The 18,695-nt window shown below is 40.1% G+C and overlaps 2 protein-coding genes and 1 long non-coding RNA gene across 5 annotated transcripts in view; all 3 read left to right on the top strand.

The window, feature by feature from the left end:
* The first annotated feature begins 930 nt into the window (after window positions 1–930).
* On the top strand, window positions 931–6,140 carry atp6ap2 (ATPase H+ transporting accessory protein 2). Its single transcript, XM_088416056.1, has 9 exons — window positions 931–1,082; window positions 2,332–2,462; window positions 2,721–2,849; window positions 2,929–3,024; window positions 4,054–4,191; window positions 4,269–4,322; window positions 4,401–4,550; window positions 4,619–4,738; window positions 5,516–6,140. Exons 1-9 carry the CDS (start codon window positions 1,010–1,012, stop codon window positions 5,708–5,710), a joined length of 1,086 nt encoding a protein of 361 aa, XP_088272182.1. The 5' UTR covers window positions 931–1,009; the 3' UTR covers window positions 5,711–6,140.
* A 284-nt stretch (window positions 6,141–6,424) lies between these two features.
* Window positions 6,425–7,807, top strand: LOC148423993 (uncharacterized). Its single transcript, XR_015865699.1, has 3 exons — window positions 6,425–6,583; window positions 6,932–7,012; window positions 7,423–7,807. It is a non-coding gene; the product is annotated as an uncharacterized LOC148423993 (long non-coding RNA).
* A 763-nt stretch (window positions 7,808–8,570) lies between these two features.
* The window catches only part of senp7 (SUMO specific peptidase 7), a 23,096-nt gene continuing 12,971 nt past the window's right edge, over window positions 8,571–18,695 (top strand). For 2 of the 3 annotated variants that reach the window (XM_088416140.1, XM_088416139.1), the window contains exons 1-7: window positions 8,572–8,745; window positions 9,308–9,399; window positions 10,479–10,544; window positions 10,636–10,751; window positions 12,982–13,212; window positions 16,368–16,474; window positions 17,463–17,569. In XM_088416140.1, the coding sequence (XP_088272266.1) occupies window positions 9,343–9,399; window positions 10,479–10,544; window positions 10,636–10,751; window positions 12,982–13,212; window positions 16,368–16,474; window positions 17,463–17,569 (684 nt within the window). In that variant the 5' untranslated portion in view covers window positions 8,572–8,745; window positions 9,308–9,342. Of the gene's footprint in view, window positions 8,746–9,307; window positions 9,400–10,478; window positions 10,545–10,635; window positions 10,752–12,981; window positions 13,213–16,367; window positions 16,475–17,462; window positions 17,570–18,695 lie in introns of all 3 variants that reach the window. The other variant, XM_088416141.1, reaches the window with a different exon arrangement.

The raw sequence follows: 18,695 nt of genomic DNA, 5'->3' as shown, positions 1-18,695 counted from the left end.
GTCCTTCTTCTTGGTGCTGCCTCCCCAGCACACTACTGCGTAGAGGAGGGCGCTCGCCACAACAGTCTGGTAGAACATCTGCAGGAGCTTTTTGCAGATGTTGAAGGACGCCAGCCTTCTGAGGAAGTACAGTCGGCTCTGTCCTTTCCTGCACAGAGCTTCTGTGTTGGTAGTCCAATCCAGTTTATTGTCCAGCTGCACACCCAGGTATTTGTAGGTCTGGACAAACTCTACACATTCTCCTTTGATGGTTACTGGTTCCGGATGGGGTTTAGGCCTCCTGAAGTCCACCACCATCTCCCTGGTCTTGGTGGTGTTCAGGTGCAGATGGTTAGCGTCGCTCCATGAGACAAAGTCCTGGATCAGTTTCCTGTACTCCCCCTCCTGCCCACTCCTGATACATCCCACGATAGCAGTGTCGTCTGCAAACTTCTGCACGTGGCAGGACTCAGAGTTGTACTGGAAGTCTGACGTATACAGGGTGAACAGGACAGGAGACAGCACGGTCCCCTGTGGCGCTCCTGTGCTGCTGACAACAGTGTCGGACGTACAGCCCCCCAGTCTCACGTACTGGGGTCTGCCTGTCAGGTAGTCCGTAATCCATGCCACAAGGTGTGAGCCTACTCCCATCTCTGTCAGTTTACCACTGAGCAGCAGAGGCTGTATGGTGTTGAAGGCGCTGGAGAAGTCAAGTATGAAAAACACACGTAAAATTGATTTGATTTCACAGTCATGCCGGTCCTCTGACAGAAACTATAACTACAGTACAATGTAACCGGCGATAAAAATGAGTTTGACACCCCTACTCTAAAAGCAAGTCTTGAACCTCAAGAAGAGGTCTGGACTTGTTGTTCACCAGTGCGTCCGTCCGTTCACCCATCCATCCACACATCTAGGATTTTATCTAGATTCTAGACAGTGCGCTTGCGCTGTTTGCTTTCTGTAACACGCGATCATGTGACTTTTGGACCACGTGATCTCTGATAGAAGGAAGAAAATCCTAGGAAAGATGGCGCCTGCTGGCTCACCAAGGATGGATGCTTCGATTTTCGCCATCCTCGTCTTCCTACTCTGCACAACCGGTACGAATTCTTTAATTATGAAAGATTGTATTATTTAAACTGAATTGCCCTTCCTTTAGCGTAATATAGAGTCGTGGCGTCATGGTGTGAACACATCACAAGCTGGCTAGCCGAGCTAGCAACGGTAGTGTCGTCGATATTTTCATTCATTGAACGCAAGTTTCAATTTACATTGATGTGATGAGTCTTGATGCAGTTTTCCCTTTTATTTCTGTTGTAAATTTATTTACCAGGCAGTTTTTTCTCTCTCTCATATTCAGCTAAAATAGCTTGCTTATCGGTTATCAACCCGTTATTACAGAATGCGTATTGGCGTTGCCAGAATTAACCTTGCTCCGCTAAGGTATTTCACAATTTTTACATATGCCAAAATAAATCAAGGTTGTGAGATGTTTATTAATGAATTATAGCAGTTATTGCAAGGGTCGTGAGTCATGTGACAGGCCACGGAACAGGGAAGTTCCTCGTAAGCTTTCCGTCACGGGTTTCTGGCTTGTGTTCATACAAAAATTAGATACTGTTTACAGTTTGTATCAGTTCGTTAACTATAAAGAAATACAGTCAATGGTAAATGATTCAGCTTTTCGACTTAATTTGCTGTTTGCCATTCATTACTTATTTAGACATCTTGGTTTTAAAGAGACATTGTGCATATATTTCACAATTTAAAACAGTTCAGCAATGTATGTTTTCTTCTAGGCGGGCATTAGTTAATCAAAGTGCCCCAAGGAATTAGATCATACTTTAAAAACCCTCTTGTTTGCTTAATTTTTAATTGTGGAAGCAGCATTGTTTTGAGGTTTAAAAAAGTTTTTCATTAGAAAAAAAAAAGTCAGAACTTTCCATTTTGGATTATGCTGTTTACTAAATTAGAATAAATACATTTAAATCGTTTTCACTTGAGGGCTGCACTTCACTGGCTTAACCTCTTGGCGTAGTCGGCATGCCCTTCGCTCGTAAGGGCGCATGTGTCGCTGAATGCTTAGTCTCATAGGCTCTTGAAGTGGCTCTGAATATTTTCCAGGCCGAGTAGATCGTGTGGGGGAAAAAATAACCCCAAAATTCAATGCAGGGCCGTTATAAATGTAAATCTCTCCCGTTTTTAAGTTCCGATATCTAACTATATAGTGATCAAGTCAAAGTGCATTTTCCACAATGTGCCCTTTGCACTTCGGTTCTTAACATATATATTTATTTTTATTTCTGTTTTATTGTCTTTTGTTACATATCACCTGCTTCTATTGTGCAGATATCCATGGAGACAGTTTGACGGTGTTGCAGGCTCCAGAGTTTGTGTCCTTCCAGAAAGGAGATTGGCCAGTCTCTGGTGAAAAGATTCCAGACCTGGTGGCCCTAACTATGGGATTCTCTGTTCAAGAGGTGCTGTGGCTCCTTAGCATCCACCAATCAAAATGCTGCAGATATTCTAAAATATTTATTTACGATTTAGCATTTTAAGGAACATGCAAATTCCGCAGAGTAAAGCCAATGATTTAACTGAGAGACTTGCTAACCAGTTGATCAACATGCTCCTGCATGTATAAGCATATAAAATCAATATAATATAATGTAAAATGCTCATCAATAACAACATTTCTAATTAACGAGACTTTTGACAACTGTCTGTAATCCATTCAGGATCTGTCTTGGCCTGGCCTGCAAGCTGGCCCTCTGTTCCAGCGCCCCCGTGCTAATATTCTGGTAGTGGTCCGAGGAGCCGATGGCCTCGCCTGGACTCAAACAGTGGCCTCGTATCCCTTGGAGAATGTCAGTCATACAGGACCTTGATTAAAAACAAAATGGTCATTTGGTAGGTTCACGTGAAGTTTTCTTTGTTTCTTCCCAGCCGGTGCCCTTCACTCTGGATAGTGTTGCAGAAATAGTGCACTCCTTGTTTGCGGAGGACACACCTGTTGTGCTGCAGCTTGCACCCAGTGAAGAGGTACAAACACAGGCATTAGACATCTGAACGGTAGATTTTGGATTTCAAGGTAATGTGTGTGATGTGTCCACTTTTTGGGAGACTCGCCCAAGGACAACGCAAAAGATGAAGGGAGCCAACGTTCTGTCAGCCCCATTGGGGTGGCAACATATATCTGGTCCCCGAGAGCATCTATCCAGCCTATTTACACACCTGATTTAAATGATCAGATCAGCAGCAAGGTTAAGCCTGAGAACAATCCTAATCATTTCAATTTCATGTATTGGAGGAGGGTTACATCAATAACAAGCTGGATAGGTTCACTTGAGGTCCAGACTTGGACCCCTAATACAACAGAAGATACATTTGCTTGGACCAATATATCAATGGCACCAAAACATTTTCCAAAGGATTTCGTGATAATCACTAAAATAACGTCACCACTAACAATTAATATTTGGAATGCAGAAGTGCATTGAACCTAAGACATTATTTCAAAATTGTCTTTAATTGGAGATACACGCCCTTGATTCAAGAAAAATATTATAGATATTTTGTTCAACTTAGTGTTTTTTTTTTTGTTCTGAAAAGTCAAAACAGAAAAAGTTTTTGCACTTTGATTGTTGCCCTTCTGTGGTGGCATCACAAAAAAAAAACACACACACTTGTGTGGCCAATGCTTGAAATGATCACTGAACCAAAGTCTAGCATGAAAAATGTTTTTGCATAATATTACAACTTTGCTCCTGTAGTGATTCTTAGTGCAGTGTTTTTCAACCACTGTGCCTGCCGCGAGATATTGTCAGGTGTGCCGTGGGAAATTATCCAATCTGTGCGCTTGTGCGCAGTATAAATCTGAGGTGTAGTGACAAGGATGATGTGGTTTTTAGAGCAGACAGCCCCCCACCCCAAGACTATTTGTTTTTCATACATTCCCAATCAGAAACTAATTGGCAAGGGTAAGGGGCGGTGTAAAAGGTTTGAGAACTTCCAATGTATTTGTAATGTGTGCCTGGGTGCTCATCGTGCATCCTTTGTGTCCTCTATTAGAGGCTGTACATGCTGGGCAAAGCCAACGCTGTTTTTGAGGATTTGCCGGTGACCTTGCAGCAGATCCGAGGCCGCCTGTTCCAAGATGGATCCGTGCTGGCCACCCTGCCTCTCAACTCCCTCAGCAGGAACGCGGAGGTCATTTTCAAATCATGACACTGTACTGTGACCACGCACACCGTACATCAGGTCTAACCTCACGCTTGTGTCTGCAGGCAGATTTGCTGTTTCTCTCTGAGATACAAGTCCTGCATGATATAACGGCTCTGGTGAGTTGTCAACTTTGGACTATTTTTTTTTCTTCACCTATTTTTCTTCTATCATCATTGTGTAACTGTGCGTTACAGCTGCAGAGGCATAGGCATCTGGCCAAGGACCACTCTCCAGACCTGTACTCCCTGGAGCTGTCCGGCCTGGAGGAACTGAGCCGCGCCTACGGACAAGACTCTTCTCAGTATCGCGATGCCGTCGCAATTCTCTCCTCAGTCCTGCAGAAGGTAAGGGGTAGAAGAAAGAAGCATCCCAGTCATCGCTTCAGGCTTCCTAACCAGTTTCGTTTTTGTAGTTTGGAGAAGACGTGTACGGCCTCTATGGCAACAGTGCCGTGGTGGAGGTCGTCACCGTGAAAAACTTTGAGGCCCCTCTCACCAGAAAATCCCGCTCCATTTTGGAATCTAAACAGATCGTAAGTCCATATTCTGTACAGAACTTTTTTACCCTACTTAACAGAGTGGCAGACATCGGTCAGGTCTTTTTGGAGGAGGGGACATTTATTTGACTTTCACATGGCGTGCCGTGATGCCTAATTCAGATTTTTGGGGTAAATGTGGTATTTGGTTTGGGGCACTCATTCACAGTACACAAACAAATATAACTTTATGTGAATGACACACATCTGTGATGTCACTTATGTGCACAAACACACCATGGGACAAGCACAAAAAAGTGACATCCCGTGGCACAGTATTTACCGAAGTAAATATGGTCCTGCATGTAGGTTTTTTTTTTTCTCATACTGACACGAAGTGGGATGGTTTCAAAATAATTTAGGGATTTGAGGTGATTGCTCTTCGATTTCCTCATTTCATGGAGACATTTCGAACGATTACGTCATTGCTTCACATAACTGATTAATCTTGCGTATGGCTGAATCACTACTTAGGGATGTTAGGTACAACTTTTTTCTCCTTCTTCAGACTGATACTGAGGTCTCTCCAATAAAAAGTATCTGATACCATCAGAACTTTTGACGCTTACAAGTTGTATCAAACTACTGACTGATGAGGATTTTTAGCGTTAGTATATTTTTCCACAGTTTAAATCACGGTACTAAATTCACATACATACAGAGGTATTTACCTCATAAGCGCAGGCTGTTATTTGTGTAGATATTCTCTAATTCTTTGGGTTTAGGTGCAGTCGTGCAAAATATCTTAATCAAAAAGTAATTGTCTTTTTGCAGAGCAACCCAGGCAGCCCGTACAATTTGGCCTACAAGTACAACTTCAACTATGCTGTTATCTTCAATATCGTACTGTGGCTGATGATTGCACTGGCGCTTGCAATAATTGCTGTCGGTTACAATCTGTGGAACATGGATCCAGGCTACGACAGCATCATCTATAGGATGACCAATCAGAAGATCAGGATGGACTAAAAACCTACCCCTCAAGAAACCCATCCTTCCATAAAACCCCTTGGATCTCGCTATAGAGTGTTTTGTGCTTGTGTTGGTGTGACTGATAAGTTGGCAGTGAGTCAGCACTTGGTTCATGATGTTGCTACTGTAGTTAAAAGTGAGTATCAACATTACAACAAGCCATTCCTTATAGTGTCTCACTAAGTTTATGTAATGTATGTTCATCGGTGGAAAGAAAGTGTACATTTGTCGTGATAATGTTTTAAGTTAAATGTGTGTATATATTGAAAATACAGATGCAACTATGTCAAACTGCTGTACTCAATGTGAAAAGATTATTGCATAGGTTTTTTTTTTTTTTTGCTTGATATAATTCAGCCATTGGAAGCATTGTGTGATAATAGGTGAAGTGTAAAATTTCAAAACAATAAATTATTATTAATCACAATTGTCTGCGACGTTGGCAAAACTATGTTTACGGTTTTACTTATATTGTCAGCATTCCTCTTAATATTTGAGGGATGCTCGCCTATTTTAGTAAAGGTCTGAGTTGCTTATCTAGGCCTATGAGTGACCTAAGCTCTGCTCATATAGTTGATGCGTCGTCATTCATCAATATACGCTAAACGAAATCAAAAGGCATCTAACCTCGCTAGACACCACAGCGAGTTTGCTATTTACGGGCTCATGTCATTACGGTTCGTCAACAGCCAGTTGTAAGGTAACAGCTATCTGAAGTCCCGCCTTCATTCTCTTTCAGCGTACTTAATTGGTCGGGAGCTCGTGCAACACTTCCGGGTTTGCCGTTTGTTTACTCTTGGAGAACGTAAGAAAATTTCAAACAGAGATTGAAACTACAAGCTGAAACAATGGTTTGACTGATTATAAAAGGTATACTTGAAATGTATTTGTTTTTACCTGACCTGTTTTAACATTTTACGACGTTGTGTTGTGGGCAAATCAGGCAGTATCTACGTCTATGTACCTAATACGTACTTAAAAGTTGTTTTTTTTACACTCTGCGTTTGACAGCTAAAGTAACCTTGTACATATTATGATCAAAAGTAGACTTTATTATTTTTATGTTAGTATTTTATGTTATCCACCAGTTTTGCTCATGTCGTATTTCTATCTATTTAAAAATCAAACCTTGTTATATAAAGGTCAAGTAGTCTGATATAACACGCGTTCCTAATATGTGAAACGTAACACTACAACGACTAATGTTTTGCATGACAGCGAGCATCTACGTGGTCAGGAAGATCAGGGCTGCCATTTCGAGGAGTGAAGAGCCCATTGTGACGCCATGTTGTGCAATCGGTAAGATGTTCGCGAAAATTACGTCATCATAAACGTCTTACTTTGCGGGAAATGTGCCACTTCATTGCAGAACTCTGACACTGAAGTGGCACACACATCTCTGTCCTCACTCCTAAAGTGACAATGGTGGTAAATGGTAAAATTTGAAGGCTGTACATCCTTTTTCATTCCGAAACAGACATGTTAGGTTGATTAAAGTATCAAAATTGTCCATAGATGTGAATGTTTTATTCATTATTTTGTTAAGATATGGCTGCAATTGACTGGTGACCAGTTCAGGGTGTACCCCGCTTCGACACCCAAAGTCATCTGGTCGAGACCATTAAGATTGTGTTTGACTGGAAGATCCACTCTGGAGGTGTTTAGATGCATTTTTGATTAAAGGGCCTATTTTCTTATTTTCCACTCAGCTGAAAAGAGAGCAGCGCGAGCTCCTAAAGAGCCACCAGAGGACGAAATGTCGCCTGAACAGGATGACATCATCAGTGGGGAAGCGGCCACTGAAATGCCTTTAACTGTGCAGAAGTATGGCTCTTGATGTTAAAACATGAATCACACTGGTCATTTATACATGTCCTCTACGTAACTAGCTAACAACAAAGTAATGCTAATATGCTATATTTTACATGGAATATTCGGTAATGACCATAATGTGTTAATGTTAAAACATTTCTGCCTTAAAGTGTTGATAATGTCTCCTGCAGTGTATGAAGACAAACTCAAAAACCTCCTCAAAGAGGCTGATCAAGTCCGATGTGTTTTGCAGCGATAATATCAATAAACATTTGAAACCACTGTGGAAGTATTTTCACTTTTGAAGTACAGTACTATCATAGTTTTGTGGTTGATACTTCTAGTTATTATTTTGTGGGTAATATTTCAACTCAGGAAAACAAAAGCGAAAGCTGCATTCATTAAAATGATTAAAATTGTGGCCTAGTTTAGTATACATTATTAAGAAAATACATTTTAAACAAACACCAAACACACCTCTCAGAAGTTAAAACATGCGTTTTCTCAAAGCATGTAGGCAAAATTTCAAAATTTGGGGGGTTAAAAAAACTGCGATTTTTTTTTTAAAGTTTATTTACAACACCTCTTTTTAACAGTTTTTGCTGGCCTCTGATCTCAAAACGAGGTAAGTGTATTACAAACACATTTACATTTTATTTGACTTCACAATCATACCAGCGCTCTTGACAGAAACTAACTACAATGTGGCCCACGATAAAAATGATTGAGTTTGACACCCCTGATTTATGCCAATGAAACAAGCAAGCATACACATTTACATATCTTTATAACACATTGAAGCTGTAATAACCACCCTGCAATATAATGATTAGGGAAGGCATTTTCAAAATATGAAAAAAGTTGTAATGTCAAAAAAATACATTAAAAAATATATACAGTATATTTGACCGAAAAACTGCAGTTTTTTTAGCGCCGTAGTTTCCGGTTTAACTCGGATGTGGCCAAAAGCCATTGCGCTTTGAGAACCCTCTGCGACAGTAGGTGGCAATATGCCACTGAACGTTCCTTGCAATCTACCAAATTGACAAAGAAGAAGAAAAAACAAGAACCTCGGTCTTGTATAGCCGTCCAGTCTGCTGCCAGTAACGGCTATTTTTCATTTTTCCGCGTTGTTCATGGAGTAAGTTGTTCGTGCTCCGATTGTTGCCTGGACGTCTCCGATTTTTCCATGTGAAGTGAAAGTGAGACTCCAAACCATGGTGAGATTTGACTGTCTACCGTCTTGTGCATCTTTGTTTGCGCGAGCTAGCGGCACTGATAGCTCTATGGGTTTGCGTGGCCAACCGCGGTTTTCAATTTCATTTGAAATGTAGCTTTCGAGACGCAAATACAAAACAACGCCACGTTCAAGCAGGTTTAGCCAAACGTGATGCATGTTGCACGTATGAAGCAAACATCCATGAAATATATACACACATGTGTATTTGCGTACCTCGACGACATTAAAGGTATAACATGAGCTGGTCAAGATGCAGCAAAGTCCGAAACACATATGTGTGTGTGTGTGTGTGTGTGTGTGTGTGTGTGTGTTTAAATGAAACTATAACAGCTACAATATGCTTCCACGCGTAATCGCTTATGTCTTTTCATGTTTGAAAATGGGACTCGCTCCCATGGTAATGCGAGGAGTTGGCTAACATATTTAGTTCTGTCATAACGAGACACGGCTTTCCTAAAGTTGAACTTGGGAGCCCAATTTGTCTCAGTGTCTCTCTTCTTCCTAACCTTGTCCTCACTTACATGTTGTGTTTAATGCCCCAGGGTTGGTGCTGTGCCTTACTCATTTTGCAGTCGTGATGGACTGCAAGAAAGCCATTATGGCTCTTCCATTTCCAGTTGTGAGGAATAAGATGGTAAGTAGGACGCAGCTGAGGACACACCTCGTCTCCCCTGAAGCACAGGGATGAGCAACACTTATCCTCGAGGGTCACTGTTCTTCAGTTTTAGATGTTTCTGTCCTTCAACACACCTGATTCAAATAGTCAGCTCATTAGCAAGCTTTTCTGCAGCATTGGCAATTATTCTGATTATTTGTGTGTGGTAAGGACCAGAATTGCTCAATTGTTTAATTCTGCAGTAACACATGTAAAAAAGTCACGCATGAAGTCAATTCACCCGGCTTGCCTTTATGTGGACTGGTTATCAATAGTTTGGTGTCTTATCAGAAGCACCACAGTCATACCACATAGTCGTGTGGCACGGTGAAACAGCGGCTAGTCTGTCCGCCTCACTGTGCAGAGGTCACGGGTTCGCTTTACACCGGTTTCCTCCCCCATTCTGAAAATGTTGGACTTCCTAAATTGCTCTTTGGTGCCTTTGTGAGTGTGTACGGTTGTCTGTCCATGTGTGCCCTGCGATTGGCGGGCAACCTGTTCGGGATGTCCCCCGCCTACTGCCCAAAGATAGCTGGGATAGGCTCCAGCATGCCTGTGACCCTTGTGAGGGTAAGCAGTTAAGATCATGGATGAATGAAATAAACATGAGCTCTGACACTCTCGCCGCTTCATACTTGATGACCCTTGCTGTAACAAAAAAAAGGACTTTGTACCCTCAATTTTGTCAGCGAGGAGTCAAATTACTACATTATCACTAAATTACAGTACTAAATCACAAAAAACTATTGCTAGATAAAAGAGACATGACAAACAACCACCTCGAACCACCAGGGGCCAATGTTAATAATTTTCAGTTTTAAGGCTACTGTTTGAGGAAGTGTGTCGTTACCCAACTGATTCGCGCTAATTTATGCTGATAATTTATTGCAGTTTCACGAAGTATCTTGAATTTAGTGCAACAGTAGTAACAAAGTAAAAGTGAAGAAACTCTTGCATACAGTATATTGTATCAATACAGTAGACTGTTTGATTTATCCTAGGTTTTTAATTAAAGTATATGCAAGCATGGTAACAAAAAAAAATCTTGTTAATTTCAGGTGGATAATTCACTCAGAATCCCCATGATGAATCACTCATCAGAGTACGAAAAGTTGGAAAGACAGGTAAGTACCAGGCTTAGCATAAGAGAGCGAATGTTGTCATGTGAGGTGGCTGTGAGCATTCTAAAGAGCTCATTATTATTTTTGTGAATAGGTGTCCTGGGCCGCGCTTTCTGGTCAGAAACGCAAACAATCAAATTCAAAGCTCAAAAAAGGATCCAAGGCTTTTGATCACAATCATACCGCCATGGTCAAATGGGGAATGGCCAGGTAAGCCAACACACAGAAGAAGTTTGGTTTTATCCAACTGAAAGGTGAATGAATGCCGTTGTTGGGGAATGTAGTGAATGTGCGTTCACCTCAGAGATTCGCCAGTGTATTTTTTTCAAGATTGCAAATATCCGCCAAATGTTCTGGATGTATTTTTAAGACATAATAATTTTGTTTTACTGTTTTTCTCATTTGTTACAAGGAACTTTTAAATGTACACTTGATAAATCTAAAGATGGTGAAGTTCAAACATCTTTAACAAGGAAACGGCAGTGCTATCAGATGGCATTTTTACCCACACACACTGAAAAATTGGCCACATTTGCTAGAATATTATTTGCCATCTTGAGGCCAGCCTGTGTGGTGTGGAGCCAGCGAAATGCAACGCTGCCATCAATTCGTCACGGATAATCAATGCTCGGTTGGCTCAATATTAAGAGGCGCGAGTGTCATCTGTCATTTTATGTATATTTAAAAAAAAAAAATGTAGCTAACGAGAATTCTTGTCGTTGGCACGCTACGCAAGTATTATACATGACGAGATTTTTGGTACATTGCGCTGAAAGAGGTAACGATGCAATACCGTCAATTCTATAAAGGTATCATGATTAATTAACAATAATCAATTGTCTAATTAATCAATAAATCAATCAATGCTGTAGAATTTTTAGAATTTAGTTATCAACAAAAAGTCTGGAAAACAAATGTTTTTTCATTCAGGTTTTTATTTGACACTTCAAATACACAAGTCTTAACAGCAGTCTGGTGGTCTGTTGCTGGGACAATGAAAGAGAAGATTTTATTCACTCAAGGGAGTGAACTCCTACAAGATGAAAGACAGACCTAAACACAATGCTAACCCCCCCCCCCAAAAAAAACTGTTCTCTTTTTAACCTGCTCATCAGACAGAAGACTAGAGTAAATTTACAGCAAGAAGGGAGGCAAAGACCATAAAGTGAAAATGTGTCTTGAAGCGTTAATCTCTTTGCAGCCTTCAAGGCTAGTTGAGCTGTTGGTAGATTTTGTCTCATTGCTTTTAGAAATTTTTCTACAAGGAGATAGGGTTGATTTTAATTAAAATGCAGTACAAAGATAGTATAGGAGTTACGGGGTATCTTATTGTTCCAGTTCATTCTCAAGCTGCAGCATAGCTCCCTCTTCGACTTGCTTTTCTTTTCTTTCAAATGTCTTTTTCTTGATTTTACAAAACCTCAATGACAGAAATGAGGATCATATACAAATAAGATTTCTACGTGTGTTAACAAAAAACCCTTATTCCCTGGACACCATACACGCACATACTCCACACGCGCACACACAATGGGTAAACGAAATTTAAAACAAATAAGTAAATGAATAAATAAAATAAACAAACACATAATGTATGCATACATTTAAACCCATGCATACATAATCATGCATGCATTCAAAAAAGCAACATGCAATATACAAATACAGTACACCCAGGCCATGGTAAGGTGTTTATTCTAAAAAAAAGTTAATAATAAAAAAATATATACTCTGAAACAGCAGTACTAGAATTCTCAAAAATGGTCAGAAACTTGGGCTTGCTTGTAACTAAGCTTATCAGGAGCCACCAAATTGTTAGGTTCAGGCAACCCAGAACATTTAATAAGCAACAAAGCAACGAGAAGACAACACATTTTTCTCACGAGGAGAGCGAACAGGAACCTTCCAGTCTGGTTACAGATCCTGTCTTTCCCTCTTTTATTCATTTGGGTTTGCCCTAGGTACAAAAGTAATTGCCCTGAATGGTTAGAGGAGACATTTGTTAACAATGTAAACAATCGGTTTGTGATCGCGAGAAATGCAATTTACGAGCCCATGCTGCTGGTTTCTTTCTGTGGAACATCAAGTGCGGCTCGTTCTGCTTTTGCCTTTTGGTCGGGTCACGAAGCCTAGACCCCGTTGGTCGGGTTACGGGTCTCTCTCTTTCTTGCAGCTGCTTTAGACACGTCAATTCCTCTTCTTCGCAAACAACAGTAACTGAAAACATCCATCTAATCTAATCTACCAAAATAGTAATTGCATAACAAATATATTAACTGATTGCATAATAAACATCCTAACTGCATAAGACAAATATGGGATAACCTATATGCAATTATTTTAACACAAATGGTATCTTATGTTTGCTGATGGTGGTATTATGACATCTGCAATGGCATTTTAGTGACAATTTAAACGTCGTCTCTCTCATTTCCCACAGGAGGCAGCCTTGTCTGGTCCTGACGGATGTATTTAAGACAGAGGTCGGCAAGGCTTTTCTGGACAAGAAACTGGGTCGCACCTGTGTCAAAACAGCACAAACTACGAGTGAGAGAAGTCTGTGCAGTAAGGAAGCCGTGAGATGTCGAGGCCAGAAGCCACCCAGGAATGGCAGGAACAAGACTGTAACATCAAAATGTGTCCACAAGTGCACACCCTCATCCCTTCAAAGGTAGCACGACATTTTGGAGTAAATTTGATCCTTAAGTATCTGGACACTGCCAGAAATACAGGCTGTGTTGGAAATCAGAACACTGATAGCTGAATGTAGGGGTTTTTGGACAGTGTTCCATTCTTATGCAATGTTACACAACCAATGCAGTACTGAAATAATTATAACAGTAAATACTTCTATGGAAAGTACTTCTAGATACAGGTCCCCAATTATTAGGACATTGACACAATAGACATGGTTCTTTGCTGTAAACCCCACCACTAGGCATGGGATAATATTAAAATGTGACTGTATGATAAGCACGGGCAAAAATATCAGCGTGGTAGTATCGTGGTAAAATTACAGCTCTTTTTTTTCTGTTGAACACAGTCTAGTTTATTTCTCAACAAAATACTTAAATTTATTACATTAAGACATGGGCCAAGTTCAGTGCAAATTAGTAAATATAGTTGTAATCAGAATTATTCAACCCCCACTTCTGTACAGTCATTTTGGGACTTCGGTGTACCTTTGTAATTGTGTTCATAAGGACATCATACAAGGTCTTGTTAACAAAACAAATGCAACTAAAATGACAATTGTTTTTGTCATAAAGGATTAAAGGGCTTTTTGTGCACACATCATTGCCAGTTTTGTTCAACCCCAAGAGCAATTTCTATTTAGTACTTAGTACGATATCCTTATGCTGTTATTACATCTTGTAAGCGTGAAGCATAGCGTGACACAAGTTTCTTGCAGCAATCGGCTGTCTTGTCCCATTCTTCATGACCAAAAGCCTGGTTCTTCCTCCACCAAACACAGCGCTGGTCCATAAGCCCAAACAATTCCAATTTAGTTTCATCAGACCACAGAACGTGGTCCCACAATCTTTGTGGCTTGTCTACATGACATTTGGCATGCATACAGCAGTCTACTTTTCTCGTTCTTTGGAGTCAGCAAGGGGGTGGGCTTGGGAGTTCTGGCATGGAGGTCTTCATTCCACAGTGTGTGCCTTATTGTATATGCTGACACTTCGGCGCCAACATCTAACAGATCTTTTTTCAGTTGCTCAGCAGTCACACAGTGATTTTTCTCTACCTTGCGCTTCAGGTAGTGCAGAGCAGTTGCTGTCAGGATGATCTTTTTGCCACAACCATGTAGTTTTTCCACTGTGCCCTATGCCTTGAATTTGCATATGATGCTTCAAATAGTGTCTCTTGGAATGTTTAACATTTTTGCTATGTTCTTATACCCATTGCCTTTCCTGTGAAGAGAAATAATCTCTTGTCTTGTGGGACCATTCCCAAGTCTTGAGCACATTCATAAACACACCAGTAAATGTCAAGAAAGGAGCTTGGTATTACAGCCCTTTTAAATCTGCCTAATTGGTGATTATTATGCTTGATTGCTGCTCTGTGACACACACAGGTGTTTTACAATACTATGAGGCACCAATCTTCTTTGTGGTCTTTGAAGTGTTGTATCTTGAAAGGGGTTGAAAGGGGGTAGAATCATTTTGTCACTGAAGAAATAACATAAAAGCCATTTAATCCTTTATGACAAAAACAATTGTCATTTTAATTGTATTGGTTTGAAAAACAAGTCCTTGTATGATGTTATTATGAACACAATTGCAAATGTGCATAGAAGTACTTGAACGCAGTTACAGCATTGGGGTTGAATGATTCAGATGACAACTGTAAATATACATTTATATATATTTAATTCTTCTTAGCAAGTCACTGTGCCCTGTGACTGTTAAGCTAGTTTTAAGACAAATACCCCTTCCTTACCCTCCCTGCATGCCACAAAGTTTAAATGAAAGCAGCATTTGCCATCTTTATTTTCAGAGGGTCGCTTGTTGGTCAACTCTACAAACAGTCTATCATATTCTGCTCCGTTTAAACCAGTGCTTCTCAATGATTATAATTATTATTAATTACTGGTTGTGGACAAGATTAGAGGCTATTGAAACCTTGACTTTTTAACACCTTGGTAAACTGTCAACCTAGTTATCGACCCAAGCCTCATCACCGCAGTGGATATGATATGAAAAGGTTGCACATTTTCCTTTCAGTTTTGTGTTTTAGCAAGTGGAATTCCATGCTCAATCAAATTCAGGTCACGTGGTTGACTGGCTGTCAGGTTCACCTGTTATTACATTTGTGAGAAACTATACAGAAAGGAGAAGAAAAGTCATTCTTTTCTGCTCATGCATGACGAGAACGGAAAAGGGACTGCACAAGTGCAATTCTATTGCGTTCTAAAGCAGCCTCTCTAAACCTTCTATTTTTATTCGATTTTAGAAGTATCTAATTTACATAAAGATTCCCGCCCTAAAAAAACATAATGGCTGGAACATTAAGGATGTTAAGACCTTTAGCAAGATATGTTGTACTGTAGATAACAAGTGGTGTGATCTGTGTGCTTGATCAGGCTAGTCTGGGTCGTCCTTCCCAACAGCGAAGTTTGAGACAGCAACCTTCTCATGGCAACTTTCTCACAGCAAACATTGTTTCATTGTTAGCAGTGCATCCATTCTCACGGCAAAGCATTTCTTCATTGCAGTTATATTGATTGTACCAAATGTATAATCACTTTTTTTACAATTATTCTGACACTGGCCATTGCAGAAACATTCACACATTTACACTATCATCTAGTGAGATGTGGAGCATTTGGTAGAATATGAACAGATATTATTGTGTGAAACACTTCAAAATTCACCCTGCTGCTTTTAATAGCCATCATGTCAAATACAAGATAACTTGGCCCTATTGTCTCATCTCATTAGTGTTGGTCCCAGTGGACCACATAGACGCACATAGATATTTTTTGTTTCTCATTCATACACTAGTCACCTTGTCTGGTGCGAAGATGAAACCAAACTAGGACTAAACATGGCGTGAAAACGAGTGAACCTTTAACAACAGCTCAGCAGTTCACTGCTATGCCTTCCTGCGACTGCCAATTTGTATTGTCACTGTGTTGATCCATTTTTTTCGGGTTGGTAATGACTGAAACGCGAGTCATTCTACGCTGAAGGTTTTGCTAATTGGAGACACGGGTGTATGAAGCTGCAGTCTGTTACTAGTTGAGCTTGCTCCCAGCACAGGATGCCCCATGGCAAAAAATAATTAAAAAGCTTAAAGGGTCTTTTTGTGTCTGTGCAGGTCAATCTTCAGGAAGAGTTTACATTCTGCAAGCAGTGGAGAAGAAAACAAAGATGAGGAACAGAAGGTTTGTGTCAGCACAAATGGAGAGGACTACAGTGTTGTTGGTAGGTAGCACAGTTTGATTGGCCCCAGCACACCCATGACCCAAATGAGGACAAGTGCTTGTAGAAACCTGATGGATGGATGCAGTCAGAATGTTATTCACTACAAAGATCTGAAATACATTTCTTCATCTCGTTCTAATCAGCACTTAAGGAGCAGCGTTTTTCTGGAAGTGAGAACAAACTCTTTTACAGTCTTTCTTTATTTTTATTTGATCGTATACTTCTCAGTGGGGGTAAGGAAGTGACGCAATGAGGGTGTGAGGCAAAAGACTTTCCCCCGAAACGCTTTGTATTGTAAGTAAATGCATTGCCATTGAAATGACCTAATGATGAGTAAAATAAATTAAAAATAAAGTGACTAGTTGACGATGGGAAATAATCGCTGACCAATTTACATAATCGACGTCGGCTATTCTCGACAGCCCTAGTGGCCATCAAAGCTTGATTTATGAGTCAGGGCAGTATTAGACCATGATTTAAAAATTCACTTTCTAGTCGCACTTTTCAAGAAAACTGGACATTTATGGGACTTTGTCAAGCTTGTTGCTGACTTGACGTATTTCATCTGCAAATTTTATTTTGGACATTTTCAGAGTTACTTTTTTATGTATGAGTAGAGGTTAGCTTATAGACAGACAGGAACTGCGTTAGCATTTCTGGTGAGTATGATATGATTTATTGAAGTTTTTTTTTTTTAATATTGATCATTTGTATCCGTCCTTTCTTTATTGGCATGTTGGCCTTATTTACATGTGGGTGGAAATCGAATGTGTGTATTTTGTGTCTGCTGTATGATTGCTCATCTTTAAATACTGTATACCTCCATCACAAGTTCATTACAGGTTTAACAAAACTTCAAGCCGTTATTTTTCCTGGACAAAAAGAACATCTGCTATGACGTTGAGCATTTTTCCTGTCCTACTTTCTTGACAACACCCAGTTCTTAGCGGCAATCAGGTTGTCAGTACTTGTGGTGTTTTGTCTGCAGACTGTGGCTTGTCAGTGAGCTGGAAGCCGGCGGAGGATGCTGGAGACGCTGATGAGTTTTCCCCAACTTCCATCAAGGACATTGGGACTCAAGAGAAACATTGTCTGGTGAGTGGCGGCCAAATTCCAAATTCCAACATTATGATGGTAACCATTAGGCATAGTGAATATTTGACTAAATTTCCAATCATTTCACCACCCTTCTCCCATTACTTTTGATAAGATGGGACAATCTGTCTAAATCCTGTTGTGAAGCCAACCTTGTATTGAGTAGAATCATGAAACCTAATGCATGTATTGCATGGATTTAACTAACATCACAATCACCTCTTTAGACTGCAAATAGTTGTATACATACAGTATAGCGGCTGTAAAGCCAGCCATCCATTTATTCATTCATTTATCTAGGATCAAGTCAGAGGTTTCACTTACCTGGGCTCAGGTTACATGGGCAGCCACTTAAGAAGGAAAGCTCAGCCACTGAGTCTAGCTTTTCTGGGGCTTCCGGGGCATTCCCAGACTAACGGGGAGACTTAGTCTTTCGCCTGTGTCCTGGGCTGTCACTGCCAAGGTGTGACGTGCCCAGAACACCTTAACAAGGAGCCTTCCAGGAGACATTTGAAACAAATGTTGGAAATAATGGAAGTGGCTCCACTCAATGTGGAGGAACCTTTGGGAGAAATAATACATCTTCTATTTCAATATAATGTATATCATGATAAAATTTATACCATGAGATAGCTCATTGACGAAGTTACAGCTATGTAAATGTTGCCAAGTTGAAATCAAAAGTTTTGAGAACAACACGATTTAAGTTTTGGCGCACTCATCCTTCAAATGTTCTCAGCAACCAGTACCTTAGGAAAAAAGATATTGATCCTAAACCTTCAGGAAGTGTCAAATGACTAATGGAGAGTAAATTCCAATAGCAAGTAAGGACATCATTTGAAATTTGAAAATGTTTAAATCTGTGGTGACTTCTCATCTCAAGAGATGAAATGGGGCAAAAATGCTTCTTTATTTCTTTTTCCTAAGCCCAAACCAACTTTTCTGTTGCGTTTACCATTCATTCAATTATTGCAATTTGTTGAAAATTTTGTTTTGAGAAATTTGTGTCTCTTCAAAACATGATTTGCCATTTGGTGTGACCTAGTGGTGACCATAAAGTTTTATCATATCTATTAAAATGTATTTCAAATGTGTTTGGCCACATAAGAAAAATAAAATGTTTATG

This window comes from Hippichthys cyanospilos, chromosome 5, assembly GCF_059441005.1.
Source record: "Hippichthys cyanospilos isolate Australia breed blue-spotted pipefish chromosome 5, RoL_Hcya_1.0, whole genome shotgun sequence".
NCBI classification, from domain to species: domain Eukaryota; kingdom Metazoa; phylum Chordata; class Actinopteri; order Syngnathiformes; family Syngnathidae; genus Hippichthys; species Hippichthys cyanospilos.
The sequence above is the reverse complement of the archived record's forward strand: the minus strand, read 5'-3'. Positions and strand labels throughout refer to the sequence as shown.

Excerpts from the sequence above, each read along its gene's own strand:
- atp6ap2 (XM_088416056.1), top strand. The coding sequence starts at position 1,010 with ATGGCGCCTGCTGGCTCACCAAGGATGGATGCTTCGATTTTCGCCATC. Across the intron at positions 2,463-2,720 it reads TGGGATTCTCTGTTCAAGAG|GATCTGTCTTGGCCTGGCCT; the intron begins GTGCTGTGGCTC and ends TAATCCATTCAG. Across the intron at positions 4,551-4,618 it reads TCTCCTCAGTCCTGCAGAAG|TTTGGAGAAGACGTGTACGG; the intron begins GTAAGGGGTAGA and ends TCGTTTTTGTAG.